We start from the raw sequence: 16090 nt of genomic DNA on the forward strand, positions 1-16090 counted from the left end.
AGATTCCAATAACTAAGAAGGACATGTATATTTCTGGATATAATTTTGAGTGGCCAGATGCTGAAGATTTTTTTTTAAAATTATTTCTAACATTTTTGTGTGACATGTAATGTTTCAAACCTTATCTCATCATTGTACTCTAAATATTTAAAAGACTAGTGGATGATTGATTTTTGGATCACTATCCTCAACGGTGAAGTGTATCGTATGAACCAGAACCAGTGAACCACCACCGTCTAATAACCTAGGAAGGAGGAGTCATATATGGTCACATAGTAGTATATTTCTTTCTTCACATAAGCATTTATGTATTTTGTTCGTAATAAATTAGCATTTGAACTTTCATCTAGACTTTAATAGTGACGACTGACGAGGATGTGCTAGTGCGGTGTGGTTGTATTCGTATTGTTTGTCAAAGACGCGTTTCTTTAATTAGACTTTAATTAGTTACACTGAGAAGAAGTTTATAAACATTGCAATCATTTTCGAGTAAGAAAATTGAGACTTTAATAGTAATATTCACCGACATTAGATGTAGCTTAGGTACTCATATAGTATTAATTGAATTTTAAGGATCCATGTATATTATATTTATATACGTATATTGACTTTCTGAATTCTAATTAGTATTCCATTATAAGCGTGTCCACATTTGATCAATCATTTCATATCGTCTCATCCGTAGACCGTAGAGTCTAAACCCAACAGATTATGTCGAAACCTATGCAAAGCAGCCAAACATTGTATTTTACTGGGGACTGCAGCTCAGAACCATAAACTTGAACCCAAAAGTACCAAACCGAATTTATAAGATATATTCGATTAAGACCTTAACCGGTAGTACTAAAATACTCGAGAGTCGAGACCCAAGAGTTTCTATCTGAAGCCGAACCGGTACTCGAATACACTGGTCTAATTACGTGACTTGGGTTCTATATGTTGTTCTAAATGTAAATTAACCGGTTAATTTTATTTTATTTTGGTTAAATAATAAACCGGTGAATGAAAAACTTAAAGAGGAGAAAATTGCAAAATAAGAGGCCGAACATATGATATATGCCATAGGCCCAAGACCCAAAACAATAAGGGTAGTTCCCGTAATAGAAAGTCATCAAAAGCCCTAATTTCGTTTGATCATAGTTCCTTCTCAATCCCATCTGTATAACAGTTTCTCAATCTCCTCCCTCAATTGATTTGAGTTTTTTTCGTTATTGCGAGTGTTTAAAAAAAAATGGCTGGGGGATCATCAAAGAGGTCTAAAAGAGCAAGACTTTATTATGACAGTGAGTCGGAAGACATAAGCGACCAAGAAAACGTTGTTGAGGTATAATAGTTTTTGTTTGCTTGATTTCGTCTGGTTTATGTTAATTATTTAGATGGCTGTGTTAATGTTTGGGGGATTCTATTACGCACAGGTCAAAAGCGTGAGTGAAGATTATGAATTATCTGATGAGATAAGAGGATGGTGACGTAGATAGTGAGGATGATGGCGACAATAAAGATGCTGAGATGGAAGAGTTTGAGAAAGAGTACAAGGAGCTTCGTTCACAAGAAGAGTAAGTAAGATTCCATTTTTGAACTTGTAATATTTTCTCAAGACTTCTGTCAATAGTGAATTCTTCTAATTTGTTTCTAGAATTGGTAGATAGAGATAGTCTTATCAAAGAGTGTTGGCGAAGTAGGTTCAAATTCAATTTAAGCAATTGGATTTAATTAACAGACTTTTGTTGAAGGTTTATGTCAGATACTAAAATGAGCGAATGAGAGCCAAAAAAAAAAGAATCTTCTTTGTTTACTAACTTGGTTCCTTTTGTATACAGGGATATATTGAGGAATCTGAAGCGTGATAAGGGCGAGGATGCTGTTAAAGGTCAAGCCGTGAAGAACCAGAAGGTATGACATTTTTTTCTACAGTTTGTGAATTAGTCTACTAGAAGAAATCAAATGCATGCAGTTGCACATGTATATTTTTTTTTTCTCTATAGTTAATCTATAGCGAATTTCTGTTTAAGAGACAATTCAATTTCATTTCTATGTGAAGGCTCTTTGGGATAAAACTCTGGAGTTCAGATTCTTACTTCAGAAACCATTTAATAGTTCAAACAGATTGCCACAGGTACGCTATAGTCTCTTCTCTTCTTCTATTTATTGTTGTTTGTTTCCTTCATGCTTATGACAGAAGCTAATCCTCCTCTTCAGGAGCCTGTGAAATCGTCGTTTTGTTCGGAAGATGATGAGAATGTCTCGACAGCATATACAGATCTAGTTACTTCATCTAAGAAGACATTAGACTCCCTCTTGGAGTTGCTAGAGGTATGTATGCCTAGGGTTGAGATTCAGTAACTCTATACTGTCACTTAGTGTGTTTTGTCTTTCTGCCACCTTTGGTTTACTCGTTTTATCCAAAATAATTATTTTTGCAGGCTTTGCTTGAGAAGAACCCCTCGGTTGATCTACAACAAGTGAATAGTATGCCTTATTTTATACAGAAAACATAACTGTTATCAGTATAAGCAAGGGTCAATTTATAACACCGCTGTTTTTCTATCTGGTCAGGAACAGCTAGTGCAGAATCCAATAAATCACATACAGAAGATAGCGATGAAAAGGTATTCAAGCCTAACTGTACGACTTAAAAAGCTCTTGTCCGATTTAGTAAAAAACTTGATTGACTTCATTAGGAAATCAGTCTGATTATGATTTTATATTTTCATTGCTAACACAAAACTGGTCTTTGCCATGTAGAATGTCTGTATTCCGAAACAAAGCTGTGGACAAATGGCAGAGAAGAACACAAGTCACAAGCGGTGCAGCTGCTATTAAAGGAAAGTTCCACGCCTTTAACCAGGTATTGACGACAAACCCCATAAACGTTTTTGCTTATACATCTGCGGATCAATCAGGAATCTAAGTTGACCATTTTTTCTATAAAACAAAACAGAATGTTAGTGAACAGGTGGCTTCATACATGAGGGATCCAAGTAGAATGATCAAACAAATGCAACAGTCCAGATCAACTGTTGCTGTTTTTGGCACTGTAAGTTTTTTTCTTTAATAAGAAAAGCATCCCAGATCAGCTTCTCTTCAGTAAGTTTCTAATCTTGAAATTTCCATCTACAGGTCCCAGGGGAAGCCATGGAACCAAATCAAGAGGTAGAGTAACAATTTTCTCTAACCAAGTCAATTTGTATCAGTCTTATTTGATTATCTTTATTAGGCCAATTGTCTAACATGTGTACTCTCTTTCTTGTTCAGGAAAGACAGCTTGAAGGAGACCCTGAACTTATAGAAGATGCTGAATTCTATCAGCAGTTACTGAAGGAGTTCATTGAGACCATCGATCCAGCTTCCTCAGGTATTCATCTTGGACTCGTTAGATTGTTATGTCCAACAACTCGGAACTTGATTTGTAGTTTCTGCTTTCCCGTAAAGTCTATGGTATTATACTGAAAATCTCTATTTGCCAATGGCAGAAGCGGCTTACTATGCAATGAAGAAGTTTCAGACGAAGAAAAGGAAACTTGTGGATCGGCGTGCCTGTAAGAGCAGAAAGATCAGGTATAATAAATACAACATAAGATCGTCAAAAAAAAAAAAAAATACAACACACATACAGTAGTTTTCAAGTCTTTTTTTCTCCCTCTCGTCAATTCTCTCTTTTGAATCATTTGTGTGTAAAAAAACGAAACAGGTATAATGTTAATGAGAAGATTGTCAACTTCATGGCACCACGACCGGCAAAGATACCTCCAAACACTTCGGATTTGCTGAAGAATCTGTTCTGTCTAAAGAACAGAAACGTTCTCTGTGAAGCATAAACTATCATCAATCAAACAAACCGCAATTTTGAAACGGTTTCTTCACATTAATTTATGTATTTTTAATATGTCTATCAAAATGTCCCATCAAGATCATAATTCAACTTATCTTAATATATGTCTTTCATAAAATAAACTAATTAAAACATATATACCACGTGTCAAGAAGTTGATGGGACTGAAACTATATAGTAACGCTGGAATTAGTCGTTTCGTTTTATATATAACAAAGTTCAAAAGAAAGAGATCTTCGTAATCACCAATTTTGATTTCTTCACTTTTTTCTCGCAAGATTTTCTCGGGAAACAAGGCAAGAAAATCTGACATTCCTGGAAAATGATCAAGGGAGGTGGGAGAAATATAGGTTAGTTCCTCTTTTTTTTTCCCCGGCATAATCTTCTTCTCTCTTTCTGAGTTTTCTCCGATTGTGTAAATCGCAAACCGCCAAATATTGTCCAAGTCGTCACTGCCGCCCTTTCATCATCGTCACGTTTTATTCGATTCTTTTTTTATTCTATACTAAACGCTGATTTCGCTTTTTCTTCGATAAACCCTTTCTTCTTCCTCACGTAACGGCTCTGGTCTCTTGTCCCTAGGGTTTCCTCCTTCTATGTCTGAATTAGAAGATGAACGCTCGATTTCGCTTCGTCAGGTAAAAAGAATTACTAGGGTTTTTGCCTATTTCGTGTCAAAGTTGATCATCATATATTCAATTCATTGGGTTCTGTCTGGTCATCTTTTCCTTTTATCTTATTTTGTGTGGTGTTGGTAGCTTATGGCTGACGAAGGAATTATTCCGTCGTATAAAGACGAGGAGAAACGTAGGGTTGTTATTAGTAAGCTACGAGGGGTACGGTACATTCGATTTTTTCATGAAGTCTTTGTTTTTTGTTTTGTTTCTTGAGTTAAAACAGTGATCGATTGATGTCTCTGAGTTCAATGAAACAGATAGTGGAGAGATGGGTTAAGAATGTAGCCTGGGAACGCCGTCTTTCTCAACATCATGTTGACGCCACCAACGCCACCATTCTTGCTTACGGCTCTTACGGTCTTGGGGTTATTTTCTTATCTTTATATTACTGCAATGAATCCAACCTTTGGAACTTTATCAAATGTTATGTGTAAGATGCAATGAGTTCGTTAAATCAGAAGCAATGTTGAAGAATATGTAATGGTGAACCATCTATTGCCATGTAATTGTCTTTCTTGACATCGGCCAGGTTTATGGTTCTGAATCAGACATTGACGCTCTCTGCATTGGTCCTTTCTTTGCCTCCTTGGCTGTGAGTTTTGCATCCTTTGTTGAATGATTCTTAATTTTTTGTTTCGTAAATTTGAGATTGTTCTTTCTTATTGGTACAGGAGGATTTTTTCATCGGCTTGCGTGATATGTTGAAAACTAGAATAGAAGTTTCCGAGCTTCTTTGTGTTAAAGATGCAAAAGTTCCTCTGATCCGCTTTAAGTTTGATGGGATCTTGGTTGATCTTCCATATGCTCAGCTTAGAGTATTATCCATTCCACACGTTGGTTCTCATAACTTTTTAAGTCCCAGTTGCTTTACTTACACACTAGATGGCTTTTTAATATACTCTTAATTCAAAATTTGCGACCACTACTTCAGAATGTAGATGTGCTTAATCCTTTCTTCTTGAGGGATATTGATGAGACAAGTTGGAAAAGCTTGTCTGGAGTTCGCGCAAATAAATGCATACTTCGATTAGTGCCTTCCTTAGAGGTAACAGAGAGATTCTTAATTGATTCCTCCAGCATTATTGCTATAGACCATGCATGTCAACTTCTGTTTTATTGAGTGTATCTTCTTGTTATTTTAGCTATTCCAATCATTGCTGCGGTGTGTCAAATTATGGGCAAAGAGGCGAGGTGTATACGGTAACGTAAGTGTGTTATAGTATAAATGAATATCAACCATTGCTCTCATAACTTGTTTAATTGAGTTTTTTTTTTTTAACTTGTTTCAGTTGAATGGATTCCTAGGGGGAGTTCATCTGGCTGTTCTTGCTGCATTTGTTTGTGGATATGAACGGAACGCTACACTGAGTTCCCTTCTGGCAAATTTCTTTAACATATTTGCTCATTGGCCATGGCCTACACCGGTGGTGCTGCTAGAGGATGCTTTTCTACCTACTGGGTCTCCTCCAGGCTTAATGCCCATCCAATTACCCTGCGGCCCACATCAATTCTGCAACTCCAACATAACAAGAAGCACATTTTACAAGACAATGGCAGAGTTTCTACGAGGGCATCATTTGACAAAGGTTAAAAGTCTTACTTTCTCAGTGTTCCACCTAACAAGTAGTGGTTGCTGTAGGGTTATATCCTGTTTGGCTATGTTTTTTTTTAAGTCTCTTTGGATCTTCCTTGAGGTTTATGTGGTAGTCCAAGTCCTTTTATGATGTTTTTTTGGTCTATCTCACACACTTACTATGACAAATTTCAGGATTACTCGAAACCCAACTTCAGTTGGAAGAATTTGTTTGAGCCTTATCCATATGTAAACACATACACGTGGTTCATCAAGATACACCTCTCAGCTGCTAATCAGGAAGATCTAAGTAATTGGGTTGGTTGGGTTAAGTCACGTTTCCGTTCTCTTATGCTCAAGGTACGCACTTGCATCATAATTTGGTTCAACTCTTTCAGTACAAACACTTTGCCTTGTTTTGTGGTCTCTGTCTCATAGTATGGCCTTAATTTGCTTTATTCCACATATAATCTATAATGCAGATAGAGGAAGTCTATGGCTTTTGCGATCCAAACCCAACAGAGTATGTCGAAACCTATGCAAAGCAGCCAAACATTGTGTTTTACTGGGGATTACATGTACAGCTCAGAACCATAAATGTTTCAGACATTACATATGTGGAGAAAACCTTTCTGACGAATCTTAACAGTGGAAGCTTCCAGGTACCAGTTGGTAGAATCCATTTATCGGTTGTGAAAGCATCCCAGCTGCCTTGGAATGGTGATTGTGGTAGCAACAACAGAAGCAAGAAGGTGACAAGGACTTGTTGGAAAATCAGAATCCCGGAAGATAAGCAGCATTGCAAGAATGTACCGGTTTACTCAAAGCATATGCCCGGTTATGTGGTTGGGTATAAGAAGATGGATAACAAAGAGGCTGAGAGTATGGAGGTTAAATGTTAGGTTGTGTTAGTAATGATGGTTTTGCCTTTACACTCTTTTTATTTCTGTCTTTAACTTTGAGCTCTTGGCCGGTAAGTGTGTGCCTGTGAGTAGAGATGTAATGTTTGCAGGAAGTAACTAGTTTGACTTTCACTTTCTAATTTTGTAAAATATCTCCTGTCCAAATCTAGTTGTTATATTTTCTCAGTTAGTTTCCCTTGACATGACATGATTAGAAGTGAAACAAGAGACAATAACACAGTTGCATATACCAAAAGAACACAGACATCCCAAAAACATCATCGATCTGGCAATAAGCATTTTTACACATAAAAGCACCCATCACCGGATCAACCTGTGCCCATCTAGCTTCCTTGGAATTGTAAGCAGCCACACATCTCGTAGTCCAAGGCATCACGTGCAACTTCCCGTCAACATATCCGGTATTGCAGTACGAAAAAATGCCTTTAGTCTCGCCGTATATATCAATTGAGTCAAGTGATATATTTATTTCATAAATAATGTGTAAACAATTGTGAAAGAAAAAAATTTTGTCAACTCTACTATATATTTTTATTGATTTCAGACGAACATATTATTAAAAAAAAATATGTATACGAAGTGAAGTTGGGAAGTGGTACAATTGCAAACAATTCAGATTGAATAAAATTAATAAGAGAGGGAAATAAGTGTTTAGAGGTTGAAGATGGCAGCACCACTTGATGGCTTGGAAGCAAATAGGTAAAGCTCCATATCTTCTTCCTTCACAACTCCTTTCTCTACTCTCTTCGTGTAGTATTTCTCCTGTAAATACCCACAATTCCGTTTCTTTTACTACCAAAACAATGACCACAACATTAGTGTCCTAACACCATAAGGATTTTTATTTATTACCTTGACTGCGGCAATGAATTGAGTAACACCAGATTCCTTAACCAAGGCCACTGCGCAACCTCCCCATCCAGCTCCAGTCAGTCTTGCTCCAAGTGCTCCATTCTCCCTGCAAACTTCAACCAGTTCTTCTAGCTCGGGGCAACTGCACGATTACATCAAACTCAAAATCAAAATCCTCTTTCACACATTCACCGGTTTCACTCTGAACATTTGATCTTTAGCTTATGCACCTGCACTCGTATAGGACACTGCAGCTGTGATGGCTTTCATTCATGAGATCACCTAGTTTCTTTAACTTCTCTTCGTCACTGCACGCAGTTTATGTTTTAAAGTATTAAGGTTCCGGTTAAGATTTAATCAGAAGTTTCATGGGAAAAAACGGTCTCACCTTAAGCTTGAATAGACTGTGTCCTTGAAACCATGAACCCTCCGGGCTTCTGAATAAACGTGTGCAGCTCTCTGTTGATGATCGTAAGCATACCATTCTTGTTACGACTCAGGGGAAAAAAAAAGGAAAACAATACCCCACAGGTTTGTACATTTATACTTACCTGATGCAATTTGAAATGTGTGGCAGCATTGAGTACAGCCAAAGATGTTGGATCATTGTTCAAGATTGATGGTAATTTCTCTTCCAGGATTTTCTCAATCTCCTCAGCCGTGTATGGTTCTTCTTTCAGATATTCCTGCAGCATAGACAAGAACGCATAAATTAGATTTCAACTAAATAGATTTAGACTGATTAAATTTTGGCAGAGACTGACTGATGAGTACCTTAACAGCAAGGACAGGATCAGATGACCCACGATCACCAGCAAATGACACACATAATCCCTCCACATCAGAGAGAGTCTTAACTTTTGATATTGCTTCTTTTGGTTCCATTCCGAGCTTAACACCAAGTATGATCTACAAAGCCACATGGTAGAGAGAATCATATGCAACTCCAAAACAAAGTTAAGATATTGCAGCAGAAAAGTTATACACTATGACTTACAGAAGCAAGTCGACATTCAACGACCCTGTTATTGTAATTGGTAGCAGCCGTGACGGCCTTCTGCGACTCTGCAAGAGAATGTGCAATAACAAAACTCCCTCCATCAGGGAGTTTCACATCAGTTGCCCGGACTGGGTTGAAGTCAATAAGCTCAGCAAATCCAGTTTTAGCCATGATAGATATTGCCTGTGGAAAATGAATAAAATTTGATTAATCCAAATAATTATGGATAAAGAGGTAAACAAATCATGGATTAATCGAGAAAATTTCTGACCTGGTCCATCCCACCAGACTGTGTTCCAATATGTCGTTCACAGTCACATGTAAGCTGAGCAAGTTCTTTCTGAAAGGCAGAGAGAAGTTGGAGATTTCAATAATCAAAAAGAGATTGTGTGAAAAGCCTTGCATAGAGCACGATTGAGTAAGATACCTTTTCAAAGTTTTGCCCAAAGGCAGCCATAATAGCAATAGTTGCTGAGCAAACAAATGCAGCAGAACTTGACAACCCAGAACCTATATCAAGACAATCCAGTTTAAGCTTTACAAGTAAAATGATAAAAAAAAATTCTTGTTCAGGGAGTATCAAAGATGCACTAATTGGGAAAATATACCTGTAGGAACAATTCCATCAACAAGCACATCAAGTCCAACTGGTGAACCAAGATTCACACCTTTTGACTTTGCATACTCATGGAAACCTTTGTACCTGTAAGAATCGAAAAAAAAATCATAAGACACCTCAAAAAAAAAAAAGTGAGATATCTCAGTTTCTAATGGACACTAGAGCACCAAAACGAAACCCCTTACGCGCAAAAAAAGTAATGGCCCCATTTGTGATTCTTCAAGTCAATTTCCTGCAAAAAAAATTTAGCATAAACGAGATAAGTAAGGCAGTAGTAGTATTCTAACAGTCCAAGATCTCAACTCTATTATGTGAAAAAAAAAAACAGAACAAAGCAAACAAAGACATAATTTTTTAAAAGCAAATTCGACATTGCAGCTGTAATGATATAAAAAGAGGAAGAACCTGGTCAGGATCAGCAGGATAAGTACACATAAAGTACTTATCATTGACATTTGCAATCCGAAGCTGCTGCTTTTGATCCTCAGATTTCCGAATAGCTATAATTGTATCCTGACGAATAGCCATTGGCAACACAGAGTATCCTTCATAGTCTATGTGCTCTCCTATCAAATTCACTCTTCCTACACAAACACACACAAATCAAAAAACACCTTTCACCATCAATTTCACAATACAAGATCAGCTGATCTCATCCTCCAATTAATCATAAGTCAACGAAACTCCAATTTTATCAACAAAAAAAATGATTTTACCAGGAGAGCGAGCGAAGAGTTGGGGAGAAGCACCGAAGGTTTGGTTGAAACTGGCCATCAAAACATCGAATCGTTGTGTAGCTTCTTGGAGAAGAGATCCATCGCCGTAGACAGGCTCAAGGGATGTGAAGATCGGGACCTCCGATACGTCTTCTTGTTTCGCCATTTTTTTTTTTTGGTTGTAGTTTCTTTAGCTCTCTGTCTCTCTCGATCGATCGATCACTTGTCGTCGTCACTCTCAACCTCGCTATTTATCTATATCTTATGACGAGGTTTTCACAGTTGTCACGAAGCGTGTTCCTTGGCTTGCGCATAATTATTAGGGGGGATTGGATTGCCACCGATCTTATTTATTTCTCTAACAGATACTTTTGTTACTATTCTTTGTTAGATTAGATCTGTTTCCGGTATATTTGAAGATTAAATGAATATTTTGTGAATATCTTACTTATCCAAAAACCTCCTTTAGGTATAAATATTCTGGATTCCAGAACACGTTTGGATATCTTTTTATCCTATTTAATTCGTTGAAGATTATTATATATTCCAAATAAAATGATGTTTTTTTTGACTCAAAAGTTAATCTTGTAATTAACAGTAGAGATGGTGTCGTAATTCGAATTTTTAACTTTTGACGTGTCTGAGTTGTACATATTATTATTATACGCAACAAAAACACGAAAAAAAAAAAATTATACATATAGTATAATTAATTTCAAGATATATATATATATACTAGCAATCGATCCGCGCTACGCGCGGTAGTTAGATGAAGGTGTATTCTGAGTTTTGTTGTGTATATTTTTTTTGGTTTTTGTAAATTCATCTTTACGTTTGTTTTTGTATTTAGTTTTGGTTGCTTATGTTGTTTTGTTGGATATTTTAATAAAAATATGTTTTGGAGTAAGTATAATTTAGTTTGCTGTTTTAAAGAAAAAATGAGATCATTTTGTGTGTTTATAATGCTTTTAAAACAAGTTATTATTAGAAGTTAACATTGTTTAGTTGAAGTTGTTGTTTTGTTGTAGCTGTTAGTTGTCATTAATTTATTATTATTTTCTATTTTGTGGTTGGATTGTTATTTAATATTTTCATATGTATTTCGTAAACTGTTGGAGTAATTTTTTTTGTCAATGTTTTAGTGTTTGGAGTGAAAAATATTGTGGATTTTATTAAGAAAAATAAATAAGTTATTTATTGTGGATTTTATTATCAATTTTCTTTCTAGGCTATTTTTGTTTGTTTCATTCAGACCCAATTTCTCTGTAAGGTTTATAATTTGTGGGTTAATTAGACTATTATTTGTATGTTATTGAGTTGAAATTGATTTGTTCTTTTTCAAAATCCGATGTCCTCGTGAACGAATAGGAGAAGAGCAATTTTCCGATCTAGAGGTCTGTTTGAGGATTAAACTTATGTCTTTGATGCTCGTAATTGTTTTTTTCAGTCATTCCTATCTTAACCGTTTTTCCTTGATTTTTTTTTTTTGGGGTTTGCGTATTTGGTTGATTCGTTGCTCGCTTCGCATCTATTGGGGATATTTGGTTATCCCTTGTTGATTTTGTTAAAGGTGAATGTCAAGTGGGTTGCAAATTTGTTTATATGAAAATATGTTGGCTTTTTTTAAGTTTCCTAATTAAGTTGTGAGTTGTTTTGTGTTATTTCTTGTAATTTTTTTCTCGTTTGTCCTGTGAGTGATTTTGTTTTATTCGATGTAAGTTGTGTTTTGGGGAAAATTAATTTTCTTGTTTATCTTGCTGTAATTTTATAAAGTCCAAATTGTTTTTTTGTTTCTTCGTTTGTCTTTTTCATATAATTTTGTGTTACGGTTATCTGATTATGACATTCATATATCTGAATCTTCTTACTTTATTAAATGTGTGTTCATCTCTTTGCGTCTTTGTCTTTGGTGATGGATTTGTGAAGTGCTGCCAAATAATTATTTTAACTAATTTGTAGTTGTGTTTCCTTGATTCTTTGAAAGTAAGGCCCATAAAATTTGTAAATGGCTTATTAAAATTTGTAAGGCCCATAAAATTAAATAAGATGTGGCTGACGTGGCAGCTGAGGTGGCTGCACCATGAGTGAGAAAAGCTAACTTTATATATATAGATATATTTATACAGTACTAATTAAAAAAAAAAAAAAGCCGTTTTGGTTTAGGTGTTGATGTTGATCAAGAATTTAATGTTTAAAATTTGGAATTCGGTTATGATGCAAATTTATCATATATTTTTGAATTTAATATATAATCAATCTATTAAAAAATGAAATCGAAATTTTTGCAACAAGATTTTGCAAAATAGTATTCCTCAAATGGAGTCTCTCTCCCGGAAGAAAGTGGTTGTTTAAGGAGATCTTGACACGAGTGGCTTCTTCTTCACTCAAAAAACTTGTTCAATCTCAGCCTCGTCTGCAAATCATTGATGAGTTTTCTAACGCAGAAGCATTGTCTCGTGAAGGAATTACGAAGTGATTTTACCAAACAAGCTAGTGATGTAGAAGAGGAAGGGATCAAATGTCTAGCAAATTAAAGCCGCGTCTAAAGGACACAAAGCGGCAACATACCTATATGGAATGATCTCCTTTTATCGTGATGGCGATCTTCAAGTCTATGGTGATCTTCAAGTCTTCAAGTCTTCAAGCCTTCCTTTGTCGTGGAATCTTCCCCCGTGAAGACTAGGAGAAACATGGTAGAGTGTCTGCTATGGATAAAATACATATATAAAGATTGTTTGTGGGGAATATTGAGGCTCCTTGATCGTAGTTGCGCTCGCCATGACACGAGGTTTATCCCGACAAAAGACCAAGAGTGCGAGTCTTGTCTTTTGTTTGCATGCGGAACCTGCCCGTTTCGTTTTCTTGTCTCATAAAGGTTTCTAATTAAGTCTGTCTCCCTCTTAACGTCTTCAATTTTGTGTTATTTATTATATTTATCATGTGTTACAATTTGCGAGTTTGAACCCAAACCTCTCAACAATAGTACTGCGATATTTACTCTACTAGTTTGTCCGTTTTGGCGGTAATAGTTCAGATATAAACATATATGATCAAAATAGGAGAGTTATAATGCAAGTTAATAGAGGAAGCTTGAAAAGAAAGAAGAGGACAATGCATGGCCACTCCCATGTGCCTCCTCATACTTTTTTATAAGGTCACTTCTCTCCATATTTTAATTTTAATATTTTTGCTTTTGTCACTTCTCTCTTGTTGTCGCTTAGTCATACTCCAGTGTTCATCCTCAAAAATTGTAAAATATAGAAAACAACAATTATATTCGTTTTTTTTCCTTTTCTTTTTGGGGTCATATATATATACGAAGGCTTCGTAACGAAGCTAATGAATCAATCATGGTTAGTCCATATAGGTTCGTAAAATTTTGTTTGGTGACGAATCCTTTAAGAACGTACATCCAGAATTGCAGATTAGTGTTTGAAACAACTTATTTATATTGGCAGGGAAGAACCGAAGAATTAGCCAATGTAATTATGTAAAGATTTCCCTTTTTTTTTTTTGTTTTCGTGTGAAATAAGTTAAAAAGGAAAAGGAGACAAACAACCTAGAAAAGTGGCAAATATGAGAAAGGGAGTGGATGATTGAGTGAGACAGATATATCATCTCATCATTGAATTCAATGCATTTGATTGTATGATTTCATTCTCTAGTTAATGCATCATCACATAATCAAAAATTATTAGTGTCTAACCAATTCATTAATAGGAAATTATCTTCTTTACACTTTACTGCAGTATATATCTTTTTGGGGTTCTATACTACATACATACTACATAGTAAGATGCCATATTGAAAGGGGATTAAAAGTACATCAAAATTTCCATACATTTCCCCCCCCCCCCNCCCCCCCCCCCCCCACTAACTGCAATAACGTAGACGACAATTTAAATCCACTACGATTCTGAACCTTTAATGGTAACGACTAAAAGACTTACTTTATATATGAGTTGAGGATCGTGAAATTGAGATAATTATTAATTAATCTATTTAATCAGTTCAAAACTAGTAACCTTTAGTTGTTATGGCGAAGAAGAAATCAGCAGTTGGGACAGATGATATATATACTCAAACCGAATCTTCTATTTATATGAAAGTTTTTGGTGTACAGAGAGAGAGAGAGAAGAGGAAAAGGATGAATATTGGGAAAATGACGAATTTAACCTTCATCAAATCGGTGGAGGAGGTGGTGAGCCTGAACCGTAGCTGGAGAGAAGCTCAACTAAAGAGTTCATGGCTCTAACTTGCATCTCCAAAGCCTGAATATAATCCGTTGCTTCTTCTAGAATCACCGGTACTGATTCTTTCCCACAACCCGGAACTAACCGGCCTAGAACTCGAACTTTCCGGTTTACAACCGGTATACTCTTCTTATTCAATCTCACCACCGCCGAGACTCTTCGTTTTCTCCATCTGTTGTTGTTGTTGCTGCTGTTCACCGACACCACCGTGGTGTTCGGGATCGCCGTCGTCGGCGCTCTCGGACGTTTCTGTTTACGAAATTTCAGTTTAATCCGATTAGCTAAGATCGCTCTGCTCCAGAGCGTTCTTCCGCGAGCTGAAACGGCGAGAGCTCGGTCTGCGGCTTCACGAACGGCTCTGCCTCGTTTCTGAGCCGTTGGAGACGATGTCGCCGCGGCGGAAGAGTTGAGGCGGACTTGTTGCAGCGCTTGGATCAACTTGGCTGAGTAGATCCGTTGTTGCTTCTCGGATCTCCATCGCGTGTTGCTCTCACCGGAGATGGAAGCTGCGCTTGTGCGAGACGATGCGGCGGAGGAAACAGAGGATCTCTTCTTCTTCTTCCTCCGAACGAGATCTGTAGTAATACTCGTCGGCGGTTCATTATCCGAGATCAGAGACGCCATAACCAGAAGAATAGGTTTTGATCTCTCCTTAATCTTCTTTTTCGTATTCACAAAGCTACGGAGTCTGAGAGTTTCTCTGAAGTTGAGGAGAATAAAATTATGAATTTGTAGAGAGAATATTGGAAGGGAAGAGGGAAGAAGACGAAGATATATAAAAGGGACAGAGGTATATAATAAACGGCGTCGTTTCAAATGTAGCAGTTTTTATTCGGACGGCGTCGTATTGTCTATATGTATTTGTTTTGTTTCACTCGGGGAATTATTATGTGTTTTAGCCAGATACGACAGTGGCATTTGTAATGCACTATTGCATGATAAGGACTTCGTGAATACCACCAAGAAAAAATAATTTAATTTTCAACAGAAGCCTAATGGAAATAATAAGTTATAAACTTATAATTACTGGCTCGCAGAAGACTATGGTTATGGAATTATTAAGAAGACATTATTGTGACGTAAAAAGCAATGTTTATGAATACATACTTACAAAGATCATATTATCATAATGTGGGTAGTAATAGACTAATAGGGGTATCTTTAAGATAGTTTCCCATCACGTTTAGGGTTCAATCATAGTTAGTAATTTTTTCTTGCCTTCCTGGTAGGAGTGAAATGAGCTTGGTTCATATCTATAATTGTTTTAAGAAAAAACAAACTTGTATCATATGCGTCATAGACTCATATTGTAGTCATATAAAAGGCCGATACGTTGGTGGTGTAATGGAGGAGGAAGGTAGATTCAAATGGTATGATGACATGTCACGTTACTATTGGAGAAATCCATTTATGACTTCTATTGGTCGTTTTAGTGGACTGACAAGGGGAAAGAGAGGGGCCGAAAACTAAAACTTTGGATTTTGTATTCAGTGCAATCATTTCGTAAATATTGAATTGTTGCAATTGTGTTTAAATACTACTTTACGCATAAAGTAAAATACCAAACGAAATGCATGTGCGATGTAGGGTAGTGGCATTGCCTCTCTTTAAGGCTTTATCAAATTTTTTTTTTCCCCCTGTAAAG

The 16090-nt window shown here is 36.4% G+C and overlaps 4 protein-coding genes across 5 annotated transcripts; 2 read left to right on the forward strand and 2 right to left on the reverse strand.

Annotated features, from left to right (window-relative positions):
• Window positions 1232-3934, forward strand: LOC104748050 (protein AATF-like). The gene is made up of 13 exons (XM_010469744.1): window positions 1232-1283; window positions 1460-1556; window positions 1821-1893; window positions 2042-2116; window positions 2200-2313; window positions 2424-2469; window positions 2557-2611; window positions 2722-2848; window positions 2942-3037; window positions 3121-3153; window positions 3256-3355; window positions 3474-3558; window positions 3692-3934. Exons 1-13 carry the CDS (start codon window positions 1232-1234, stop codon window positions 3816-3818), a joined length of 1080 nt encoding a protein of 359 aa, XP_010468046.1. The 3' UTR covers window positions 3819-3934.
• On the forward strand, window positions 3779-7170 carry LOC104744826 (nuclear poly(A) polymerase 3-like). Of its 2 annotated transcripts, XM_010465930.2 has the most exons (12): window positions 3779-3854; window positions 4111-4182; window positions 4415-4470; window positions 4591-4668; window positions 4767-4874; window positions 5039-5101; window positions 5181-5342; window positions 5441-5554; window positions 5652-5714; window positions 5799-6095; window positions 6278-6442; window positions 6565-6984. In XM_010465930.2, the coding sequence occupies exons 2-12, from the start codon at window positions 4155-4157 to the stop codon at window positions 6982-6984; spliced, it is 1554 nt and encodes a 517-aa protein (XP_010464232.1). In that variant the 5' UTR covers window positions 3779-3854; window positions 4111-4154. The 2 variants fall into 2 exon arrangements, with proteins under 2 accessions (XP_010464232.1, XP_010464231.1); XM_010465929.1 differs by lacking the exon at window positions 3779-3854 and having other exon boundaries at window positions 4017-4182; window positions 6565-7170.
• On the reverse strand, window positions 7505-10612 carry LOC104744827 (galactokinase). The gene is made up of 13 exons (XM_010465931.2): window positions 10193-10612; window positions 9882-10060; window positions 9662-9708; window positions 9466-9560; window positions 9285-9367; window positions 9129-9197; window positions 8855-9040; window positions 8632-8766; window positions 8409-8543; window positions 8246-8316; window positions 8088-8165; window positions 7858-7999; window positions 7505-7767 (listed from the first exon to the last, which is right to left on the reverse strand). Exons 1-13 carry the CDS (start codon window positions 10356-10358, stop codon window positions 7657-7659), a joined length of 1497 nt encoding a protein of 498 aa, XP_010464233.1. The 5' UTR covers window positions 10359-10612; the 3' UTR covers window positions 7505-7656.
• Window positions 14266-15246, reverse strand: LOC104744828 (transcription factor bHLH148-like). The gene has a single exon (XM_010465932.2). The coding sequence runs from the start codon at window positions 15067-15069 to the stop codon at window positions 14374-14376; it is 696 nt and encodes a 231-aa protein (XP_010464234.1). The 5' UTR covers window positions 15070-15246; the 3' UTR covers window positions 14266-14373.

The sequence above is a fragment of the Camelina sativa genome, chromosome 15 (genome assembly GCF_000633955.1).
Source record: "Camelina sativa cultivar DH55 chromosome 15, Cs, whole genome shotgun sequence".
NCBI classification, from domain to species: Eukaryota; Viridiplantae; Streptophyta; class Magnoliopsida; order Brassicales; family Brassicaceae; genus Camelina; species Camelina sativa.

What these genes read in the sequence shown, in the direction of transcription:
- LOC104748050 (XM_010469744.1), top strand. Translation starts at nt 1,232, where the DNA reads ATGGCTGGGGGATCATCAAAGAGGTCTAAAAGAGCAAGACTTTATTAT. An exon ending in AGCAAGACTTTATTATGACA is followed by an intron (nt 1,284 to 1,459) that starts GTGAGTCGGAAG and finishes TGATGAGATAAG; the next exon opens with AGGATGGTGACGTAGATAGT. An exon ending in GAGCTTCGTTCACAAGAAGA is followed by an intron (nt 1,557 to 1,820) that starts GTAAGTAAGATT and finishes TTTTGTATACAG; the next exon opens with GGATATATTGAGGAATCTGA.
- LOC104744828 (XM_010465932.2), bottom strand. Translation starts at nt 15,069, where the DNA reads ATGGCGTCTCTGATCTCGGATAATGAACCGCCGACGAGTATTACTACA.
- LOC104744827 (XM_010465931.2), bottom strand. Translation starts at nt 10,358, where the DNA reads ATGGCGAAACAAGAAGACGTATCGGAGGTCCCGATCTTCACATCCCTT. An exon ending in TGATGGAATTGTTCCTACAG is followed by an intron (nt 9,368 to 9,465) that starts GTATATTTTCCC and finishes GTCTTGATATAG; the next exon opens with GTTCTGGGTTGTCAAGTTCT. An exon ending in TTGGGCAAAACTTTGAAAAG is followed by an intron (nt 9,198 to 9,284) that starts GTATCTTACTCA and finishes TCTGCCTTTCAG; the next exon opens with AAAGAACTTGCTCAGCTTAC.
- LOC104744826 (XM_010465930.2), top strand. Translation starts at nt 4,155, where the DNA reads ATGATCAAGGGAGGTGGGAGAAATATAG. An exon ending in CTTTCTTTGCCTCCTTGGCT is followed by an intron (nt 5,102 to 5,180) that starts GTGAGTTTTGCA and finishes TTATTGGTACAG; the next exon opens with GAGGATTTTTTCATCGGCTT. An exon ending in GAGTATTATCCATTCCACAC is followed by an intron (nt 5,343 to 5,440) that starts GTTGGTTCTCAT and finishes CCACTACTTCAG; the next exon opens with AATGTAGATGTGCTTAATCC.